We start from the raw sequence: 22,833 nt of genomic DNA on the forward strand, positions 1-22,833 counted from the left end.
TATGCACTCACTAACTGTAAGTCGCTCTGGATAAGAGAGTCTGCTAAATGTAAAGGTAAATTCAAAATTCCTAAACCTCCAACATGAAAACATTACACCACAAATCAAACAAAACCAACTCAGAACATTGCCTCTCTTAATGTGTTCGTTAACAAGATAACAAGATGGCGCCGACAAACATGGTTGCCCTGTTTCTAGCTCCTAGCCAACTTTGCAGTATTTCACTTTTTTTGTTTGTTATTTCTTACATTATTTGTTCCTAGTATTATTTCCTACAATCAAAAATAACTTTTGGACTTTAGATTGGCAGTCACTCACCAGAAATTCGACCAGAAATTCGATTCCATGACCTGGATCCTTTGTTTAGACTTCCCGAGGCAGCCCCATTCATCCCGGCTACACCAAAACGTTGACGCTGGAGGAGAGGGAGGAGAGGTGGGGTTCTAGCCAGGCTTAGGCGGCGAGCAAACCATCCACTGCTTCAGAGTATATTACTCGCTAACGTATAGTCCTTGGACAACAGTCCCTGGACAAGCAGACGATCTCAGGGCGAGGATTTCCTTTCAGAGAGACATAAGGGACGTTAACATACTCTGTTTTACAGAATCATGACTCTCTCCGGATATATACAGCCAGCGGGGTTATCCATACAGTGCACAGACAGGAAGAAAGAACTCTCCGGGAAAAACAAAGGTGGAGGGGAATGTCTCATGGTTAACAACTTATAGTGTGATTTTGGTAATATGCAGGAACTCAAGTTTGTTCTCCCGATCTGAAATAGCTCACCATCAAATGCCAACCGCATTACCTGCGGTTATTGTCACTGCCGTGTATATTCCCCCCCAAGCCGATATCGCGAAGGCTGTCAAGGAACTACACTAGACTGTGCAAACTGGAAACCACATATCCTAAGGCTGCATTTAATGTAGCTGTGGACTTTAATAAAGGAAATCTGAGGGAAACGCTCCCGAAATTCTACCAACACATCTCCTATGCTACACAGAGAGAGAACACGCTTGACCATTTTTACTCTCCCTTCCGGGATGGCTACAAGGCCTTCTCCCGTCCCCGCTTTGGCAAATCAGATCACGCCTCCATCCTGCCCCTCCCCGCCTACAGGCAGAAACTTAAACTATAGGCACCCGTGGTAAGGACTGTTCAATGTTGGTCTGACCAAATGGAAACTATGCTTCAGGATTGTTCTGATTACGCAGACTGCGAAATGTTCCGGGTCGCCTCTGGGGATAGTATCGACGTACAGTGCATTCGGAAAGTATTCAGACCCCTTGACTTTTTCCACATTTTGTTACGTTACGGTCTTATTCTAAAATGGATTCAATTGTTTTTCCCCCTCATCAATCTACACACAATACCCCATAATGACAGGGCAAAAACTGGTTTTTAGAAATTTTGGCAAAAGTATTCAGACCCTTTACTCAGTACTTTATTGAAGCACCTTTGGCAGCGATTACAGCCTTGAGTCTTCTTGGGTATGACGCTACAAGCTTGGCACCCCTGTATTTGGAGAGTTTCTCTCATTCTTCTCTGCAGATCATCTCAAGCTCTGTCAGGTTGGATGGGGAGCGTCGCTGCAAAGCTATTTTCAGGTCTCTCCAGAGATGTTAGATCGGGTTCAAGTCCAGGCTCTGGCTGGGCCACTCAAGGACATTCAGAGACTTGTCCCGAAGCCACTCCTGCGTTGTCTTGGCTGTGTGCTTAGGGTCGTTGTCCTGTTGGAAGGTGAACCTTCGCCCCAGTCTGAGGTCCTGAGCTCTCTGGAGCAGATTTTTATCAAGGATCTCTCTGTACTTTGCTCTGTTCATCTTTCCCTCGATCCTGACTAGTCTCCCAGTCCCTGCCGCTGAAAAACATCCACACTGCATGATGCTGCCACCACCATGCTTCACTGTAGGGATGGTGCCAGGTTTCCTCCAAGAGTTCAATCTTGGTTTCATCAGACCAGAGAATCTTGTTTCTCATGGTCTGAGAGTCCTTTAGGTGCCTTTTGGCAAACTCCAAGTGGGCTGTCATGTGCCTTTTACTGAGGAGTGGCTTCCGTCTGGCAACTCTACCATAAAGGCCTGTTTGGTGGAGTGCTGCAGAGATGGTTGTTCTTCTGGAAGATTCTCCCATCTCCACAGAAGAACTCTGGAACTCTGTCAGAGTGACTATCAGGTTCTTGGTCACCTCCCTGACCAAGGCTCTTCTCCCCCGATTGCTCAGTTTGGCCGGGCGGCCAGCTCTAGGAAGAGTCTTGGTGGTTCCAAACTTCTTCCATTTAAGAATGGTGGAGGCCACTGTGTTCTTGGGGACCTTCAATGCTGCAGAAATGTTTTGGTACCCTTCCCCAGATCTGTGCCTCGACACAATCTTGTCTCGGAGCTCTACAGACAATTCCTTCGACCTCATGGCTTGGTTTTTGCTCTGACGTGCACTGTCAACTGTGGGACCTTATATAGACAGGTGTGTGCCTTTCCAAATCATGTCCAATCAATTGAATTGACCACAGGTGGACTCCAATCAAGTTGTAGAAACAGCTCAAGGATGATCAATGAAAACAGGATGCACCTGAGCTCAATTTCGAGTCTCATAGCAAAGGGTCTGAATACTTATGTAAATAAGGTATTTGTTTTTAGTTTTTAATACATTTCCAAAATGTTCTAAAAAACTATTTTTGCTTTGTCATTTTGGGGTATTGTGTGTAGATTGATGAAAAAAAATCATATTTAATCAATTTTAGAATAAGGCTGTAACATTTCAAAATGTGGAAAAAGTCAAGGGGTCTGAATACTTTCTGAATGCCATGCATACACTGAAAGCGCGAACCATCACATTTAACCACAGCCGTATGGCAAAGTGGAGTCACAATTCAACAGCTCAGACACGAGACGCATGTTGCAGGGACTCCAGACAATCACAGATTATATAGGGAAAGCCAGCCACGTCGCAGACCCCGACGCCTCACTCCTGGACAAGCTAAACACATTCTTTGCCCGCTTCGAGGAAAACAACACTAACGTGGGCCCCCACGCTCACGAGGACTGTGTGCTCCCGATCTCCATGGCCAACGTCAGTAAGACGTTCAATCATGTTAACCCTCGAAAGGCTGCCAGACGGCATCCCAAGCCGCGTCCTTAGAGCATGTGCAGACCAGCTGGCTGGAGTGTTTACAGACATATTCAATCTCTCCCTATCCCAGTCTGTTCCTGTACCCAAGAAAGTGAAGGTAACTTAACAAAATGACTATCGCCTCGTAGCACTTACTTCTGTCATCATGAAGTGCTTTGAGAGGCTAGTTAAGGGTCATATCACCTCTACCTTACCTGACACCCTAGACCCACTTGAATTTGCATACCGCCCCAACAGATCCACAGACTACGCAATTGCCATTGCACTGCACACTGCCCTGTCACACCTGGGCAAGAGGAATACCTATGTGAGAATCCTGTTAATCAACTACAGCTCAGCCTTCAACACCAAAGTACCCTCCAAGCTCGTCACTAAGCTCAGGGCCCTGGGTCTGAACCCCTCCATGTGCAACTGGGTCCTAGACTTCCTGACGAGCCAACCCCAGGTGGTGAAGGTAGGCAACAACACCTCTGCCACGCTGATCCTCAACACGGAGGCCCTACAGGGGTGCATGCTCAGCCCCCTCCTGTACTCCCTGTTCACCCATGACTGCGCGGCTACGCATGTCTCCAACTCAATCATCAAGTTTGCTGATGACACAACAGTGGTAGGCCTGATTACCAACAACAACAAGACAGCCTACAGGGAAGAGGTGAGAGCCCTGTCGGAATGGTGGCAGGAAAATAACCTCAACATTAACAAAACGAAGGAGCTGATCGTTGACTACAGGAGACAGCAGAGAGAACACACCCCCATCCACATCGACGGGCCGCAGTTGAGAGGCTCAAAATATTCAAGTTCCTCAGTATGCACATCACTGAGGACCTGAAATGGTCCCTCCAGACCGACACCGTGGTGAAGAAGACACAACAGTGCAACTTCAATCTTAGGAGGCTGAAGAAATTTGCCTTGGCCCCAAAGACCCTCATGAACTTCTACAGATGCACCATCGAGAACATTCTGTCGGGCTGCATCACCACCTGGTACGGTAACTGACCTTTCCTGCAGTCAAATTACCTAGTGGCCTCATGGGTGGAATGTTATTAATATTTTTCATAATTTGATCATTAATAAACATTATTTTAAAAACCTGACGAAAATCCTGTGTTTTTATGTCAAACGGTTTTGTTATATTTCAGTCTTCTGTGATGTATATAAAGTGTCATATTGGGATGCAAACTCAAAATTTTATACATTTCAACTCTATATCTGACATGGTACAGGTGTCTTATTTTTTTCAAGCCCATAACCATGTGTGTGAGGTGTATACTTTTGTTTCAGAGTAGATTTGTTTAAGACTACCAAGAAACACTCTGTGTGACCCTGATTTAGCCCACTGCAGTAAAAGTTTAAGAGCCTTGAGGCTGCATGTAGAGAAGTTATCACTGGTGTACATTAGCTACCACAGCTGCCTCACCTCAAACCTACAGCCAGCTGTTAGCAGTAGCCACCCAGATAAATGATTATCTCCTGGCCTAGTGGGAGAACAAGAGAGTATGAAATGCTGATTATACTTGAAGTGCAGAGTATAAATATATGTTTGTGAGTGAGTGAGTAAGTGTAGGCCTGTGAACAGATTTATCTCCCTACTTCTTTATTCTTGTAAATAAAATAGCGTGAAAATGTCGGCAGTCAGACCAGCGGGTGGTCCCTAAAACAAACTGTGCCGAAGGAATGGCAGATTAACAACAGATCGACATTTGGTGCGGTGTGTACGCTCCCTAAAGGCGGTACAAAACCACTCATGTTTAGTCCACCATTTGGGCTTCGCTCAGGTACACCAGAGGGAATGTAGGAAGGTATAGTCTAGCGGTTAAGAGCGGTAAGCCAGTAACTGAAAGGTCGCTAGTTCGAATCCCCGAACCTGCAAGGTGGAAAAACTGCTGTTCTACTGTTGATTAATGCAGTTAACCCCCAAACACAACTACTCCTTGGGCACCGATGACCCTGATTCAGAGGGGTGGGGTTAAATGCAAAAGACAAATTTAGGTTGAATGTGTTCAGTTGTGTAACTAACTACATATCCCCTTTATTTTTTAATGCCACCATATCCTTCTCTTTCAACAATCCTTTTCTGTCTTTCTCTCTCCAGTGCTCTTTCTACGTTCCGATCTATCCCATTTCTTCCCCTACTATATCCCTCTTGACACCTCTACCCCCACCCTCCCCCCTCTCCTTTCTCAAACATGCATATTACTCCCTTTCATGGACTTTATTAGGACGTCTGTTCCCTTTTCCTTTAAACCGCTACACAAAACTTTCACTCAGAAATCCCCCTTTTCTCATTCACTGAAGAACTGTCCAGAACTTTTCTGTATTTTATTCTCCTCACACCATTTGTTATCTTCACTGTCAAAGTGGAGGCACTTTTCGTAATTGTCCCAATTAGAATGTTTTATTTCCCTCAAACAAACTAACCAATAACATTTACTCACATCCACGGGCCAGGATGCAATCAACATCAACATCTGTAAAGCAGGAATGACTTTCGCTGAGTTTAGATGGCACGAGGTAGACGGTAGACGGCAAACTGTATGTCATTGTCTTCAATTAGAGAATGACAGTAAATGCTGTTGAGGTTGGCTGTGAATGCCGTCACGGTAGATGGAACTTGCCACCAGGGCAAAAATATTTACATTTTTTGCCGTCTGCCATAGCGTTGTTTTCTATCGGATGTTGATTTGCACTTTGTTTACTGAAATCCCAATAGCAACACATACCGTCGTGCTGGCTTGCTTTTACAGTCACTATCTTTCTTACTTTCTTGTCCCACTATGCCGATTGGTATGACGGTTTTTGTGTCACATTGACTCCTTTACCGCATCTATTGCATGTGGAGCCCACACGCTTGCTGCTCCACAAAGGGTTAAACCTCTAGAATGGGGTGTGAAGTTCAGTCAAGGAGAACGTTATAATAGTATTTAACATAAATGTTTGCACATTGTTGTTTGAAACCCACACTGGAGTGATTATCATCTCTCTCTAATCTCACAGATAATCTGGCACATCTCACTAGGGAGGGAGAGAAGAAGAGAAAGAAGTTCCATATTGCATAAAGAGAAGGGACATCGAACGAAAACACACACACAATGTGTTCTCTCTCTACTCCTCTGCTTTACCTCACTTTTGCACTCACCATTCAGCTGTTGGTATATCAATATGAAAAGTTGTTGTTATTATGGCCATCTTAAACAAACCATGATGATGAATGACAGCGACCATCTTTGGCTCTTTCATTGACCTCTGTTCGACGAGGCTGCTGAGGGGAGGATGGCTCATAATAATGGATGGAACAGAACCTATAGAATCGCATTAAACACATGGAAGCCATGTGTTTGATGTATTTGATACTAATACACTCATTCCACTCCAGCCATTACCACGAGCACGTCCTCCCCAATTAATGTGTCAGCAACCTCCTGTTCTCATCAACCAATGGCAGAGTTCTACCAGGCTGCCCATAGCTGACCTATGACCTCTAATAGCTCCACCCACGAAGAGGATGTGTGCGTGTGCATGTGTGTTTACACAGAAGGGAAAAAGCAAACAGTTCTTATATCCTTAAAAGCCTTATAATGGCATGCATTGTTGCACTGGCTCTATGGGACCCATAGAGAAACAAACACAGCATAGGAACAGAGAGTCACACATCCACAGGAAGTTACATGTTAAGGCAGACGTATATATGATAACATGAACCAGCCAAAGCTCTCTGTGAATTACTGAAATGTTTAGATCTTTGACTGTGAGTACTGGTCATTGCTATACTGTGTATTAAAGAGGAAAGGATGAGGAAGGGAGTGGGGAGGAAAGAGGGAGAGGGGGAGGGGGAGAGAGGGAGGAAGAGAAAGAGAGAGTTCATTTGGTGAATGAGTTGAGTGCCTGTGCAGCCAGGAGGCCAAACAGTTGTCAAAATAAACCTGCTGGAGTTGAAACGCAGGTTGTTCCTTAAAGGTGCACTATGCAGAAATCGCTCCGGCATTTCCTGATTGCTAAAATTCTAATAGTTCACCTAATTTCAGTTTGTGACAAAACAAGCAAATATAGTGTAAAGAATCATTGTACCATCTAAACCACTGTGAAATATATTTTCCATAACCAAAAATATAGTATTTTCAGCTATTTAAGGCTGATGTACAAAAACGAAAGTAAAAGACAAAAGCTACACTTAAGAACGGGATGCATATAAATAGCACACAGAACAGATCTACCGTTTCTTAGACTTGATTTCAATGAGAATGACAGATCTATAACTAACATTTCTATGTCCATTTGGTGGGGTCGCCCAAAAACGTACATATTGCAGCTTTAAGATTTTTGAAGGGCTGAATCAATGTGTGTGTGTGTGTGTCAATTATTTGAATTCCATTTTGTTCTGTTTTTTTCTGTAAGCTCAATGCGCACATTGCACAGTTTCTCTAGAGATAAAATCAAGCCTAACTGTCCAATGTAGTTGGGAGTTGTAGTTTCCAACAGGCCAATATTCTACAACTTGGTAACTAACTACAATGACCATAATCCATTGCGCACCTACTTGTCCAGTCTGTGTTTCTTTTATGCCTGCTACATACAGTGGGGAGAACAAGTATTTGATACACTGCCGATTTTGCAGGTTTTCCTACTTACAAAGCATGTAGAGGTCTGTCATTTTTATCATAGGTACACTTCAACTGTGAGAGACGGAATCTAAAACAAAAATCCAGAAAATCACATTGTATGATTTTTAAGTAATTAATTTGCATTTTATTGCATGACATAAGTATTTGATACATCAGAAAAGCAGAACTTAATATTTGGTACAGAAACCTTTGTTTGCAATTACAGAGATCATACGTTTCCTGTAGGTCTTGACCAGGTTTGCACACACTGCAGCAGGGATTTTGGCCCACTCCTCCATACAGACCTTCTCCAGATCCTTCAGGTTTCGGGGCTGTCGCTGGGCAATACGGACTTTCAGCTCCCTCCAAAGATTTTCTATTGGGTTCAGGTCTGGAGACTGGCAAGGCCACTCCAGAACCTTGAGATGCTTCTTACGGACCCAGCCATGACCCATCTTCAATGCTCTTACTGAGGGAAGGAGGTTGTTGGCCAAGATCTCGCGATACATGGCCCCATCCATCCTCCCCTCAATACGGTGCAGTCGTCCTGTCTCCTTTGCAGAAAAGCATCCCCAAAGAATGATGTTTCCACCTCCATGCTTCACGGTTGGGATGGTGTTCTTGGGGTTGTACTCATCCTTCTTCTTCCTCCAAACACGGCGAGTGGAGTTTAGACCAAAAAGCTCTATTTTTGTCTCATCAGACCACATGACCTTCTCCCATTCCTCCTCTGGATCATCCAGATGGTCATTGGCAAACTTCAGACGGGCCTGGACATGCGCTGGCTTGAGCAGGGAGACCTTGCGTGCGCTGCAGGATTTTAATCCATGACGGCGTAGTGTGTTACTAATGATTTTCTTTGAGACTGTGGTCCCTGCTCTCTTCAGGTCATTGACCAGGTCCTGTCATGTAGTTCTGGGCTGATCCCTCACCTTCCTCATGATCATTGATGCCCCACGAGGTGAGATCTTGCATGGAGCCCCAGACCGAGGGAGATTGACCGTCATCTTGAACTTTTTGAACATTTTCTAATAATTGCGCCAACAGTTGTTGCCTTCTCACCAAGCTGCTTGCCTATTGTCCTGTAGCCCATCCCAGCCTTGTGCAGGTCTACAATTTTATCCCTGATGTCCTTACACAGCTCTCTGGTCTTGGCCATTGTGGAGAGGTTGGAGTCTGTTTGATTGAGTGTGTGGACAGGTGTCTTTTATACAGGTAACGAGTTCAAACAGGTGCAGTTAATACAGGTAATGAGTGGAGAACAGGAGGGCTTCTTAAAGAAAAACTAACAGGTCTGTGAGAGCCGGAATTCTTACTGGTTGGTAGGTGATCAAATACTTATGTCATGCAATAAAATGCAAATTAATTACTTAAAAATCATACAATGTGATTTTCTGGATTTTTGTTTTAGATTCCGTCTCTCACAGTTGAAGTGTACCTATGATAAAAATTACAGACCTCTACATGCTTTGTAAGTAGGAAAACCTGCAAAATCGGCAGTGTATCAAATACTTGTTCTCCCCACTGTAAATGAGACAGTGTCACGCCCTGGCTCTGGGGACACTGTTATGTTGAGCCAGGGTGTGTAATTCTATGTTTGTATTTCTATGTTGGCCTGAGTGACTCCCAATCAGAGGCAACGAGTGTCAGCTGGTTGTCTCTGATTGGGAGCCATATTTAACTGTCTGTCTTTCACTTTGTGTTGGTGGTTTCTTGTTCCGTGTTCGGTCATTGATACCGTGGACGTCACGAGTCGTTTCTTGTTTTGTTTCGTGCTTTAACTAATTAAAGTCATGTTTGTTCATCACGCTGCGCCTTGGTCCTCCTCCCTGACGATCGTGACAGAAGAAACCACCAAGATGTGACCAAGCAGCGTGTCCAGGAGCCATCGCCAGGGAGATCCCTAACAGATCTCCTTCGCCTCCTCGACTGGGTCAAGCCGAGTGAGGAAGAGAAGGGCTTGACATTGTGGCAGAAGGGCGAACGGCTGGCGAGGGACATGGAGACCTTGGCCACGGGTAGGAGTGAAGCCCAGAAAATGTTTAGGGGGGGGCTAACGCCGTGGACGACGGGCCAGCAGGAGACCGCGGCAGAGCGGCCCAGCGGATTGGCAGAGGAGGCCGCCAGGTTACGGGGGCCACTGGTCGAAGAGGGGGTGGAAGATGTAGAGGCACGGCGAGAGGTACTGGCGTGTGTTGCCAGTCCGGTCCGGCCTGTTCCTGATCCCCACGTAGGGCCAGTGGTGTGTGTTCCCAGTACGGTCCGGCCTGTTCCTGCCACTCGCACCAAGTCTACGGTGCGCGTCGCCAGCCCAGTCCGGCCCATTCCTGCTCCCCGCACCAAGTCTGTGGTGCGTTTCGTCAGCCCTGTCCGGCCCGTTCCTGCTCTCCGCACCAAGTCTGTGGTGCGCGTCGCCAGCCCAGTCCGGCCCGTTCCTGCTCTCCGCACCAAGTCTGTGGTGCGTTTCGTCAGCCCTGTCCGGTCCGTTCCTGCTCTCCGCACCAAGTCTGTGGTGCGCGTCGCCAGCCCAGTCCGGCCCGTTCCTGCTCTCCGCACCAAGTCTGTTGTGCGCGTCGCCAGCCCAGTCCGGCCCATTCCTGCTCCCCGCACCAAGTCTGTGGTGCGTATCGTCAGCCCTGTCCGGCCCGCTCCTGCTCCCCACACCAAGCCAGTGGTGTGCGTCGTCAGTCCAGCACGGCCCGTGCCTGTTCCCCACACCAAGCCAGTGGTGTGCGTCGTCGGTCCGGCACGGCCCGTGCCTGTTCCACTGGTGCCTGGTCCGGCACCGGTCAGATGCGTTACGCCGGAGCTAGAGCAATCCGCTCCATCAGTGTGCAGTCCAGCTCCGGCCAGCGGGGCCAGACCGGACCAGGGGTACTTTGGGGGGTTGGAGAGGGAGTGGGGATCAGGCCCGGAGCCGGATCCGCCGCCAAGGCGGAGTGCCCACCCGGTCCCTCCCCTGTGGTATTTAGTTGGCGCGGTCGGAGTCAGCGCCTTTAGGGGGGGGTACTGTCACGCCCTGGCTCTGGGGACACTGTTATGTTGAGCCAGGGTGTGTAATTCTATGTTTGTATTTCTATGTTGGCCTGAGTGACTCCCAATCAGAGGCAACGAGTGTCAGCTGGTTGTCTCTGATTGGGAGCCATATTTAACTGTCTGTCTTTCACTTTGTGTTGGTGGTTTCTTGTTCCGTGTTCGGTCATTGATACCGTGGACGTCACGAGTCGTTTCTTGTTTTGTTTCGTGCTTTAACTAATTAAAGTCATGTTTGTTCATCACGCTCGCCTTGGTCTACTCCTTACCTCGATCGTGACAGACAGAAGAATGCGCGATTGAGGGCTAGAGAGGAGTTGCTTCGTGAGGTATCTGTACCTGAAAATACATGATCTAAGTGATTGATACTTGGTATTCAGTTGGTATTCAGCAGTCATAAAAGTATGCCTTATTTACTTTGAAGAACTACTAAAATAGTGATTTTGTCAGACAGCATATGCAGCAGCTCTATAGTCACACCCGTTGCTATGGGCAGGCCATAGGGGGCCGGGCCCGCCCCAAAAAATCCCCCCCACTTGAGGGAATTTATTATTAAATAATAATTGTGCCCTGCCCTCCCATGCACGGGTCTGTCTATAGTGATGAGTTGATGACTTGGAATGAAATAATAAAGTCAAATGTAATATACACAACAACTGAAATATTTTATTAAAACAAAGTAATGTGAATAAATGATGGTTAATAAGTAGTAATGGGCAGTCACTACCATCATGGGACTTTTATTAATTGTTTTATTCTGTGTTGTTACAGCATGCAACCCACATAATGTATAGTGCATTTAATGTTTAAAAAAAATATTTAAACCATACTCGAAAACCATGATTGAGTTTTAATTAATCAAACCGAAACCGAACCGACCTCAAAAAGTACTAATCGCTCGCTAGTGTGCACGTGCGTGTGTATGTGCGTGCGTGACTGTGTGTGTGTGTGTGTGTGTGTGTGTCCAACCCAGACCCAGACCATCTGCCTCTGACTGGGAAACAGCACAGGCAGTGTGTGAAGCCAAAAGCCATCAAAGGTTACCTGGCTGCCATAAATCTGAATTTACAGTTTTGCCCACAGACACTGAAAACACACAAAACATATCCCGCACACAAACTCAACGGCTGCCAGGCTGCCATTCAATAAGTTATTTTGTAATAAAACAAAACAAAGCAACACCCCTAGATGTGTGCGGTGGGCAATGAAAATACGTTCATGGGCGCAAAACAATAAATAAAATACAATAACACGTTTTATATAATTTACCTGCTGTTGGACATAAATTCCACAGATCACGTACTCAATAACTTAATTCAAATTCAGTCAGTCCTCCTCCTCCTTGATTTCCGCAACCCCAGGCAGTACCTCCCCCGGTGTTGTCTTGTAACATGAACGAGCTGCAATTTGTTATTCCCTTTTTTGTTCTTCATCGTGGACAAATCTCGGTGAAGATCTCGCGAACGGCGTTCCATTGCGTTCGGTTTGTTTGATGCGCTGGCGATGATGGGACGCGGTCTTTCACTCACTGAATCGTACCCGACTGAATGAAATACCGATTTATATATTAAAAAAGGCATTTTGCTGACTTCTCCATTTCTTATCAAATGCTTGCAGGTATGATTGTTTTGTTTACTCTCCATTTCAATCAGTTCACGTGTTAGGCAGGAAAGTATAGACACAGGCCAGGCATTACTAATCAACGATCATCAACTTCAATTTCGACTACAGTTGCATTATTGACTTTGCATTGTGATTCTCTATTAGTGATTTGGCTACTATGACCATGATGAGAAAATGTTATCGTTTTATCACCATGCATCAGACTATAGCCAATAAGCCTATGTCCAGTATTTCCACTAAATCATAATCGTTTCCATATTAATAAAATAATATTTCTGGTCAGGTTCATGCCAATGTTGTTATTTTATCAAGCTGTTTCTTTTGTGGTCGTGCTGCATTATAATAAAGATTTCGTTGAATGTAGGCAAGGCTATGACAATATTTATAATTGAAAAACAAACATCAAATGGCCTTAGTTCCATTTTTCAGTCATGATATCAACAGGTGAAAAGTAGGCGTTGCGTTAGTTAGGCTACTACTTGTCTGAATAAGCCAGTTGCCGTATGCCACATAACTGTTCCAAACGTATAACGGACTTCTCTACCAGCGCCATCTGCCGGTGAGACCGCTATTGCAACGATAGGGCTTCAATAACACTAAAGCAGTTTGTGATGACTGTTGGGGATAGAGTACCCTCTGCTGGCCTGAGCCCTCATCTTATACACTAGTCACCTATGTCTTTCTTTCAGCTCACTCCTCCCTCCTCTCTCCTCTCTCCTCTGTCTCTCAGGCCCTGGTAGAGCAGTGTGATGGGCCCCATTCCCCTGTGTCTGCTGCTCTGTGCCCTGGCCCTGTGTGTTCCTGTCTGGGGGGGCCACGGTGACGATGGTGATAAAGAGTATGGCTGGTCCGTGCAGAGGGTCCCGTTGATTCTGGACAGGAACACAGTGCATCTGCGGACACCCACATTTGGGGGGAAGGATGAGGGGGCAGGTGGGGATGCTCCCACATTTGGGGCGAAGGATGAGGGGGCAGGTGGGGGGGAGGAGGGGATGTGTGGGATAGAGTGTCAGAGCACTCTCCCACCTCCTGACCAGGCCGCGCTGGAGAGCATCCTGGGATACGAGACGGTGTACGAAAACGGCACGCGCACACACACCGACGTCACGCTGCAGGGCTTGAATGAGACAACCTCAAGCACACCATCACACACTCGCAGGAAACGTCAGGTGTACGGCGTGGACGGGCGCTTTGTCATCTCAGACAGCCACTTCACCACCAACTACCCGTTCTCCACGGCGGTCCGCCTATCCACGGGCTGCTCCGGGGTCCTAGTGTCTGACAAACACATCTTGACAGCAGCCCACTGTGTCCACGACGGGAAGGACTACCTGCAGGGGGTCCGCATGCTGAAAGTCGGGGTCCTACAGGTAACATTTAAACGAGGTAGGAGGGGGGGGAGGAGGAGAGGTGGGAGGAGAGGAGGAGATGTGGAAAGTGTGGGAAAAGGGGAAGGAGAGGAAGAAGGAGAAGAGGAGGAGGATGGGAATGGGATAGATGGAGAAGGACCGAGACAGGAGCAGAGACGGAGAGGAGGGAGGCGGAGAGGAAGGAAGGGAGAGGGGGAGATACAGAACGGGGTTGATGGGGAGACAGGAGCAGAGGGAGGTGAAGAAGGGAAGTCGGAGAAGGAGAGAAGAGGGCGAGGGGGTAGGCAGAGAACGAGAGGTAGCAGAGGTAGCCGGGTACAACGCAGCACCAAAACCAAAAAGCAGCCCTCCTTCCGCTGGACACGTGTGAAACAAACCCACATCCCCAAGGGTTGGATACACACAGGGGACGATGACACTAACGCCGTCGCCCCTGACTACGACTACGCCCTCCTGGAGCTGAAACGGCCAATCAAACAGAAGCACATGGAGCTCGGGGTGGCGCCCGCTGCAAAGCCCCTCCCCTTGGGTCGCATCCACTTCTCAGGGTTCGACAACGAGCCAGAGGGAGGACAAACAGAGGGAGAGAGGGAAAAGGTGGTCTATCGCTTCTGTTCAGTGACGAAGGAGTCAGACGACCTGTTGTATCAGCACTGTGACGCCCAGCAGGGGGCGTCAGGTGCTGGCGTATACATCCGCCTCAGACAGGAAGTGGAGGGGTCCAATAAGAGGAAGTGGCAGCGGAAGGTGATCGGAGTGTTCTCAGGGCACCGCTGGGTGGAAGGGGACGGGGGTGAACGGAGGGATTATAATGTGGCGGTGAGGATCACTCCACCTAAATACGCTCAGATCTGCCACTGGATCCATGGGGATCCCAGCATGTGTAGGAAGGCCTGAGAAGCCAGGGAATTGCTGGATCTACCAGGGATCTGTCAGACTGATCAGAGGAAGAAACAAATGTTAATCTAGCACTTTTCACTGAGACCTCAAAGTGCTGAGATGGTGGTTAACAAACTATAAAATGGCCAGCATAGACAGTTCAGATGGAATAGGACTTTGGAATATGGTATGATTTTCATGCTCTGGTCAATCAAACAGATCCTTATCCAGAATGCCAAAAAATCGTTTCGAGGTCTCAATGGTGCGCTCCAAACACGAACAGGTTTTTCAGTCTTATATGCCTTTGTGTTTTGCTTCCAAGAAATGCCAATTGTGCACATAATATGGGTGCTAAGATTAGTTCCATTGGTGCTTATTTTGACCATCTCTGCATGATTCATAGTTTCGCTATCTGGCTTATGTTCTTTTTAGGTGCAAATAAGGATTTAATAAGTTCTCTGAATATTATTTAATGGATCTACATTTGAAATGTAAATGTGTCTTTTGTTGAGTATGTCCTAAACATAAATTTTGCTTGGTAAAAATCATTTGTATTTCTTTATATTAAAACCTACCATTGTATACCAAAACATTTGTGATGGATTGAACATCAATCATGAATGACAACAGTGGAGACATAAGTGATAAGGCCTGAAGTATTTCAATCAGTGTATTTGAATTTTATTGGACCTCAATGGGACTCACATGCAAGTGGGGGAGAGGAGAGGAGTGATGCCATCCAAGAACCAAACAACACTGCCTTCAACCAAATATATAGCAAACATTGTTATCCACATTATTTTATATGATACTTTTATGTATCTTTTTCTTTCTCAACATTTTTTTTCACAACAGATTAAGATAGTCACTTTGGAAGAAAAACAACACATGGAACATCCAGTGTATATCTGAATGCTTTACAGCCAATTAGTTCCCAACACCCCTGGAGCGTTGCTACAACCTTACTGATCACTGCTCCACAATGACCTTGTGGATGTGGGCTGTGTCCCAATAATGTTTACAAACATTTCCTTGTCTCCTTCACTCCATGACCACTGATAGGTGTAAGGACTGCATTGGTTTCCACCAACTGCTTTTCACCTATCGAGTCAATTCAGATAATTGACCGTTAAGGAAAGGAGACAAGTACATTTCGATTTTTAAAAGTATTTGGATGCAGCCCAGATCAACTTCACTTGACACACTTAAATGCAGTACCACTTCACACCAACAGGGAGTGCAACAGTAAACACTGGGACTGAGTTTTCATTCAATACTGCCTTCAAATACAGATAGGGAGATACTGTACAAGGGAAAGGATATTTTTTGAATCTTCCTGCATTTTTTTCAATTCATAGACATAATTAAAATATATTATACATTTTCTCTCAAAACAAAGATTAAATAAATATATGTATAATCTATCATTTAAAATATTCAAAAATGCATATGTCAATTTTAACATAGTCAACTAATTTTGTGTCACACAATAAAAAAAAGTCAAAATAAAACAAAAATGAATTGAACGGAAAATGGAAGTTGTCATATGATTTGTCATCTCATAAACCCAGATTTGTGATGATAAATCTTTCAATATTCATCAATATACACCCATAGAACTGTATAAGAGGCTGGATTGGTCAATGAATGGAGAGAGGAAGTACAACTAAGTGTTGAATAATGTCAGAAACACAGATCAGTACAGAATTTGATTGGACAGCAAGGGAGGGGATAGGGCAAGGATTGGCCAGTGAGGTTTACACACACCGAACACAGTCCACGGTTAACAACACATTCCTTGTCTGGGAAACGCAGACTCACCATTCCAAGTCAATTTTTTATGGTACATTTTTCTCTTAATTTAAGTAAAGGATAACATTGAAGTACACTCACACATACATACACATTTTTGTTTTCTGTATCTATGATTCACATCCACGGTTTGTGCTAAAACATCAGACAGATAGGGAGGACGGGGTTACAGGGAAGTCAGAGGGCATGGGTCGTAATGCTGATGGCTGATTGGCTGAAGGGGCTGGGGCGTAACAGGAAGGCGGGGAGTGCACACATCCACATCCATAGAGCTTCAGACACAACGACAACCTCTGGAGAGAGGAGAGAAGAGAGAGGAGAGAAGAGAGAGGAGAGAGAGAGAGTTGATTACCACAATGTTATTCTGTAACTGTCTCTTTTCATTGCATTGTGTGTATGTAGTTTGGTGCCACTGTGAGAGAGAGAGCCCTACCTTGGAGGGTTAGAGGGGTTTACATGAAGTCCTTGATGTTGAGGTCATCCAGGGCATTCTTGGGGGGCGGAGGCCTCCTCGGGCTCCCAGCCATCCCTGGAGATCCCATCTGTCACAGGAAACACTGTGTCATGGAATAGGTGTGTGTGTGTGTGTGTGTGTGTGTGTACTCTGTGTGTCTTACCGGTGCTCCTGGGGCTGCAGGGGCTCCAAAGCCTGGCCTAACCATGGGCATCATGGGAGCTCCAGCACCGACCGCCCCGCCCTGAGAGAGAGAGGAGACAGTCGGACACTATGGCAGCCACTATCTCTCACAATGGCACCAAACTACGTGGGCCACCTAATGGGGTAATTTGCCATCTTAGGTGCTCCTAATGGTCCTAGACAGAGGGCGGAGTGGTCTTACCATGCTGAATCCTTGGTTAGACCCCATAAAAGAAGGGGACCCCATTGGAACGTTCTAGGGGTGTGGAGGGGGGGAGAGGAGGTGGGATGTTACTACACTACATACAACACAGGCACAACAAAGACAACACTGCAACAGCAAACACACAGACATATCACTGAGACACACAACACAGACAAAGACATCATAAAAACAGATTCTAACACACACACAGAGAGAGAACGAGAGCAAGACAGAGAGACAGAGAGACAGAGAGAGAGAGAGAGAGGGAGAGAAAGAGAGAGAGAGAGAAAGAAAGAAAGAAAAAAAGAAAGAAAGAAAGAAAGAAAGAAAGAAAGAAAGAAAGAAAGAAAGAAAGAAAGAAAGAAAGAAAGAAAGAAAGAAAGAAAGAAAGAAAGAAAGAAAGAAAGAAAGAAAGAAAGAAAGAAAGAAAAAGAAAGAAAGAAAGAAAGAAAGAAAGAAAGAAAAATGACATAGAAAACCTAGCCTCTAAAATCAGGTTTAGGTGATTTGCTCAAGCAGAAGCACAGGGTCAATTATAGGAACACATGATCAGGCAGAACAGTTTAATCAGCTACTAAATATCTGATTTTCATATCAGTAGTGAGGCTTTGGCTAAATGAACAGCTGAAGCCATGGGGTAATACAGCAACTACAGACCCTATAGCGAAAGCTTTTTGGCCAATGGTAAGTGCAGCATATTAGATGATGAAGATCATTTGTCCTCCCGAGTGGCGCAGTGGTCTAAGGTTCAAATCCAGGCTCTGTCGTAGCCGGCCGCGACCGGGAGACCCATGGGGCGGCGCACAATTGGTCCAGGGTAGGGCAGGGAATGGCCGGCAGGGATGTAGCTCAGTTGGTAGAGCATGGCATTTGCAATGCCATGGTTGTGGGTTCGATTCCAGTATAAAAATGTATGCACTCACTAACTGTAAGTCGCTCTGGATAAGAGCGTCTGCTAAATGACTAAAATGTAATGAAGCTAAAGCAATGCGACTGTTTTGTCTTGTGTTTCGTTTGGACCCTGGGAAGAGGAGCTGTTGCTAAAGAAAGCCAATGGGGATAGAAATAAGGATATATGCAGATGAGCGGGACATTTCGGGGTCAGCGAAGGGTCAGGTGGCTTGCTCGAGGTCAGAACCATAAGAGAAGAAATGGGAAGTAGTTTTCCAAGCAGCTCCTTAGTTTGGGACAAACCTCAGCCCTCTCAGAGCTCTCCAGGGGTTATTCCCAAACCATCCCCTTAGTTTCCCCACAAAATGTTCACCCCTTTTAAACCGAAAGCCAAATTCCAAATGTATATTTTCCCAGCGTTGTGATTGGAACACCTTGGAGAGTCCGAGAGGAGCGGCGCGTGTAATTGGTTCCATTCCATGCCCGTCACTGCCATGTGGCTGCACTCCATGCTATATGAACCAGACAACATTTACCATTGGAGCGCCCCAACTGGGAGGAGCTACCTGAGGAGTTGACCAGCCTCCCATCGTGTTCTCCCCCCTGCGGAAGAGATGTCAATCAGTCAGTAAGCCATTAGAAAAAGAGCAAGAAAGGACAGATATAGCCTCCCAACCTTTTAAAAATGTAAAGCTCATTGAGCACTTTGAAAATGCTATGTGATTGTAATCCATGACATTAAGTGACATGTCGACACACAAAGAGACACAGACTCAAAACAGGAAAACGTACGGTTTTTGGCTCCCCATTCCCAGATCTAAGAGAAAGAAAATATGACATTGGACAATTGATATTTCCCAGTCATAGAATAATGTCCATTCAGTATCTTATCACATTTGTAAGTACTATGTAACATGATGTACATTTGAAGTCGGAAGTTTACATACACTTAGATTGGAGTCATTAAAACTAGTTTTTCAACCACGCCACACATTTCTTGTTAAGAAACTATAGTTTTGGCAAGTCGGTTAGGACATCTACTTTGTGCATGACACAAGTAATTTTTCCAAAAATTGTTTACAGACAGATTATTTAACTTATAATTCACTGTACCACAATTCCAGTGGGTCGGAAGTTTACATACACTAAGTTGACTGTGCCTTTAAACAGCTTGGAAAATTCCAGAAAATGATGTCATGGCTTTAGAAGCTTCTGATAGGCTAATTGACATCATCTGAGTCAATTGGAGGTGTACCCGTGGATGTATTTCAAGGCCTACCTTCAAACTCAGTGCCTCTTTGCTTGACATCATGGAAAAATCAAAAGAAATCAGCCAAGACCTCAGAAAGAAAATTGTAGACCTCCACAAGTCAGGTTCATCCTTGGGAGCAATTTCCAAATGTTCATCTGTACAAACAATAGTACGCAAGTATAAACTTGTGGTCCTCTGTAGCTCAATTGGTAGAGCATGGCGCTTGTAACGCCAGGGTAGTGGGTTCGATCCCCGGGACCACCCATACGTAAAAATGTATGCGCACATGACTGTAAGTCGCTTTGGATAAAAGCGTCTGCTAAATGGCATGTTATTATTATTATTATAAACACCATGGGACCACGCAGCCGTCATACCACTCAGGAAGGAGACGCGTTCTGTCTCCTAGAGATGAAAAGTGCAAATCAATCCCAAAACTTATATTGACATAACCTGAAAGGCCGCTCAGCAAGGAAGAAGCCACTGCTCCAAAACCGCCATAAAAAAGCCAGACTACGGTTTGCAACTGCACATGGGGACAAAGATCATACATTTTTGAGAAATGTCCTCTGGTCTGAGGAAACAAAAATAGAACTGTTTGGCCATAATGACCACCGTTATGTTTGGAGGAAAAAGGAAGTAGCTTGCAAGCCCTTCACAAAATAGATGGCATCATGAGGAAGGAATATTATGTGGATATATTGAAGCAACATCTCAAGACATCAGTCAGGAAGTTAAAGCTTGGTCGCAAATGGGTCTTCAAAATGGACAATGACCCCAAGCAAAGTCAAGGTATTGGAGTGGCCATCACAAAGCCCTGACCTCAATCCTATAGAACATTTGTGGGCAGAACTGAAAAAGCATGTGCGAGCAAGGAGGCCTACAAACCTGACTCAGTTACACCAGCTCTGTCAGGAGGAATGGGCCAAAATTCACCCAACCTATTGTGGGAAGCTTGTGGAAGGCTACCCGAAACGTTTAACCCAAGTTAAACAATTTAAAGGCAATGCTACCAAATACTAATTGAGTGTATGTAAACTTCGGACCCACTGGGAATGTGATGAAATAAATAAAAGCTGAAATAAATAATTCTCTCTACTATTATTCTGACATTTCACATTCTTAAAATAAAGTGGTGATCCTAACTGACCTAAGACAGGGAATTTTTACTAGGATTACATGTCAGGAATTGTGAAAAACTGAGTTTAAATATATTTGGCTAAGGTGTATGTAAACTTCTGACTTCTGACTTCAACTGTAACTCCACTGTAATGACAATGTACCTAGCAACGGTATGTAACTACCGTGTAAATACATGTCTATGCATATGTGGGCAGCACCATGATGCTGAAATGCTTCAGGCCAAATAGAGAATCACTGTCCTGTGTCTGCTCAGAGACTTACTGCTAGCCATGCTAGCCATAGTGGCGTCCAGGTCTCCTCCCATAGGTTTGACTGGAGACGAGGCGGCCCCGGCCTGGGGCGTCATAGAAGGCATCAACACATCCCCTAGACCATCAAACGCTACAGGAGACACCGAGAAGGGGGGAGAGATGGGGAAGAGAGAGAGCAAAGGGGAGGGGGGAGAAGAGGATGGAGAGAGGGGGAGAGAGTGAGAAAAGAAGGAGAGAAAGGGGTGAGAGAGAGGGAGAGGGGAGAAAGAGAGAGATAGAGGGGTGAGAGAGAGAGAGAGAGAGAGAGTGAGTGAGTGAGTGAGTGAGTGAGTGAGTGAGTGAGTGAGTGAGTGAGTGAGTGAGTGAGTGAGTGAGTGAGTGAGTGAGTTAGTGAATGAGAGTGGTGAGAGAGAAGGAGGGAGAGAAATAGCATGAGAGAGCGAGAGGGTGAGAGAGAGAGAGTGAGAGAATGTGAGAGGGGTGAGAGTTGGAGAGAGAGAGAGGGGGGGGGGGGGGGGGTGAGAGACAGATTTAGATCAAACAGCCACAATAATCCTCTCTGATCATAACGGATGGGTCCTCCTTACGAGTGGGATTACCATGACAACATATTGATACGCTCTCCATGACAACAGTGATCAGAGACGAGCATAGCAAGCCCTCGAACTGATGCTCAGTATGACTGTGAGGGCAGTCACGTACTGTGCCTTCACACACACACAAATATGCAATATACAGTTTAAGTAATGCTCTCCATGTACATGTAATATCAATAAAGAGCATTCATATTTTGTTTATTTAGCGCTACTCAATAGTGTTACACTCTTGTGGTGCTATCTAGAACCTAAAAGGGTTCTTCGGCTTTCACATAGGAGAACCCTTTGAAGAACCCTTTTTGGTTCCAGGTAGAACCCTTTTGGGTTCCATGTAGAATCCTTTCCACAGAGGGTTCTACATGGAACCCAAAAGGGTTCTTCCTGAAACCAAAAAGGGTTCTCCTATGGGGACATCCGAAGAACACTTTTGGAACCCTTTTTTCTAAGAGTGTAGTATCCTGTTAGCTAGCTTGTTTGAGATAGGGTATCATCCTCCGTATCTAGGTGACAGTAAGGATGCAGACTCTACTCTAGAGTGAGAAAGCACTGCAGCTCAGCCAGTACAAAGCTAAGTGGGCGTTGTGATGTGAGCGTCTCACACATTGTATATATATTAAGCATCTGTCAGAGCAGAGGGAACAAAACAGCAGCAGTAGCTTCCTACTGCAATGCAGCAATGCACTGTGGGAAACCAGCGCATCAATGAGCATGAACACTCACCCAATCAGAGAGCAGGAAGCAAGCAATGAACCAGCCCCAGAGCCAGATGGAGAGAGAGAAAAGAGAGAACGAGAGGATAGAGATAGTGTGAGAGCGAGTGATTGAGAGAGAGAGAGAGAGAGAGAGAGAGAGAGAGAGAGAGAGAGAGCGAGACAGAGACAGAGACAGAGACAGAGACAGAGAGAGAGAGAGAGAGAGAGAGAGAGAGAGAGAGAGAGAGAGAGAGAGAGAGAGAGAGAGAGAGAGAGAGAGAGAAAGTGCAGAAGGAGAGAAGGGGGAGGGAGAGGATGGAAGGGTAAGAAGGGACAGAGTAGTGAAGGGAAAAATAATGGAGTGAGTTAGATGACAAATGTTGCGAGAGAAAGAGAGATGGGGGAGAGAGAGAGTTAAGCCTTAAGCAGTAGAATTTGCAGATCGTCAGTTACATAGCATGCAGGCAAGTGACAGCCATGACCATGAACTAGGTGAGCACAGGGAACATTGCCACGGTAACACAGTTACCAAGGTTACCACGTGGCTGAGTGAAAAACACAAAAAAGTCACACACCATCAACTGAGTGAGAGAGACAACTAAGGACAGAAGCTCGAACAATAATGACCATACGAAACAGCAGTATGCATGTTGAATGGCCATAAAACCAAGTTACACACAATCAGGATGTATTCATTCAGACAGACACATGTTCATATACAT

General features: G+C 45.6%; 2 protein-coding genes across 2 annotated transcripts in view; one reads left to right on the forward strand and one right to left on the reverse strand.

Moving 5' to 3' along the window:
- Positions 1 to 13,132: 13,132 nt before the first annotated feature.
- Positions 13,133 to 15,212, forward strand: LOC311107027 (inactive serine protease 35-like; the record flags this gene model as incomplete). Its single annotated transcript, XM_084149479.1, has 1 exon — positions 13,133 to 15,212. The coding sequence occupies one exon, from the start codon at positions 13,133 to 13,135 to the stop codon at positions 14,648 to 14,650; it is 1,518 nt and encodes a 505-aa protein (XP_084005605.1). The 3' UTR covers positions 14,651 to 15,212.
- An 82-nt stretch (positions 15,213 to 15,294) lies between these two features.
- LOC311106379 (clathrin coat assembly protein AP180-like) overlaps positions 15,295 to 22,833 on the reverse strand; it is a gene marked incomplete at its 5' end in the record, with an annotated part of 51,785 nt that continues 44,246 nt past the window's right edge. The window contains 7 exons of the mRNA XM_084148713.1: positions 15,295 to 16,737; positions 16,878 to 16,986; positions 17,062 to 17,142; positions 17,284 to 17,337; positions 18,714 to 18,780; positions 18,970 to 18,994; positions 20,834 to 20,953. Of these exons, the coding sequence (XP_084004839.1) occupies positions 16,897 to 16,986; positions 17,062 to 17,142; positions 17,284 to 17,337; positions 18,714 to 18,780; positions 18,970 to 18,994; positions 20,834 to 20,953 (437 nt within the window). The 3' untranslated portion in view covers positions 15,295 to 16,737; positions 16,878 to 16,896. The remainder of the gene's footprint in view (positions 16,738 to 16,877; positions 16,987 to 17,061; positions 17,143 to 17,283; positions 17,338 to 18,713; positions 18,781 to 18,969; positions 18,995 to 20,833; positions 20,954 to 22,833) is intronic.

This window comes from Coregonus lavaretus (genome assembly GCF_964263955.1).
Source record: "Coregonus lavaretus genome assembly, chromosome: 31".
In the NCBI taxonomy this organism is placed as follows: Eukaryota; Metazoa; Chordata; class Actinopteri; order Salmoniformes; family Salmonidae; genus Coregonus; species Coregonus lavaretus.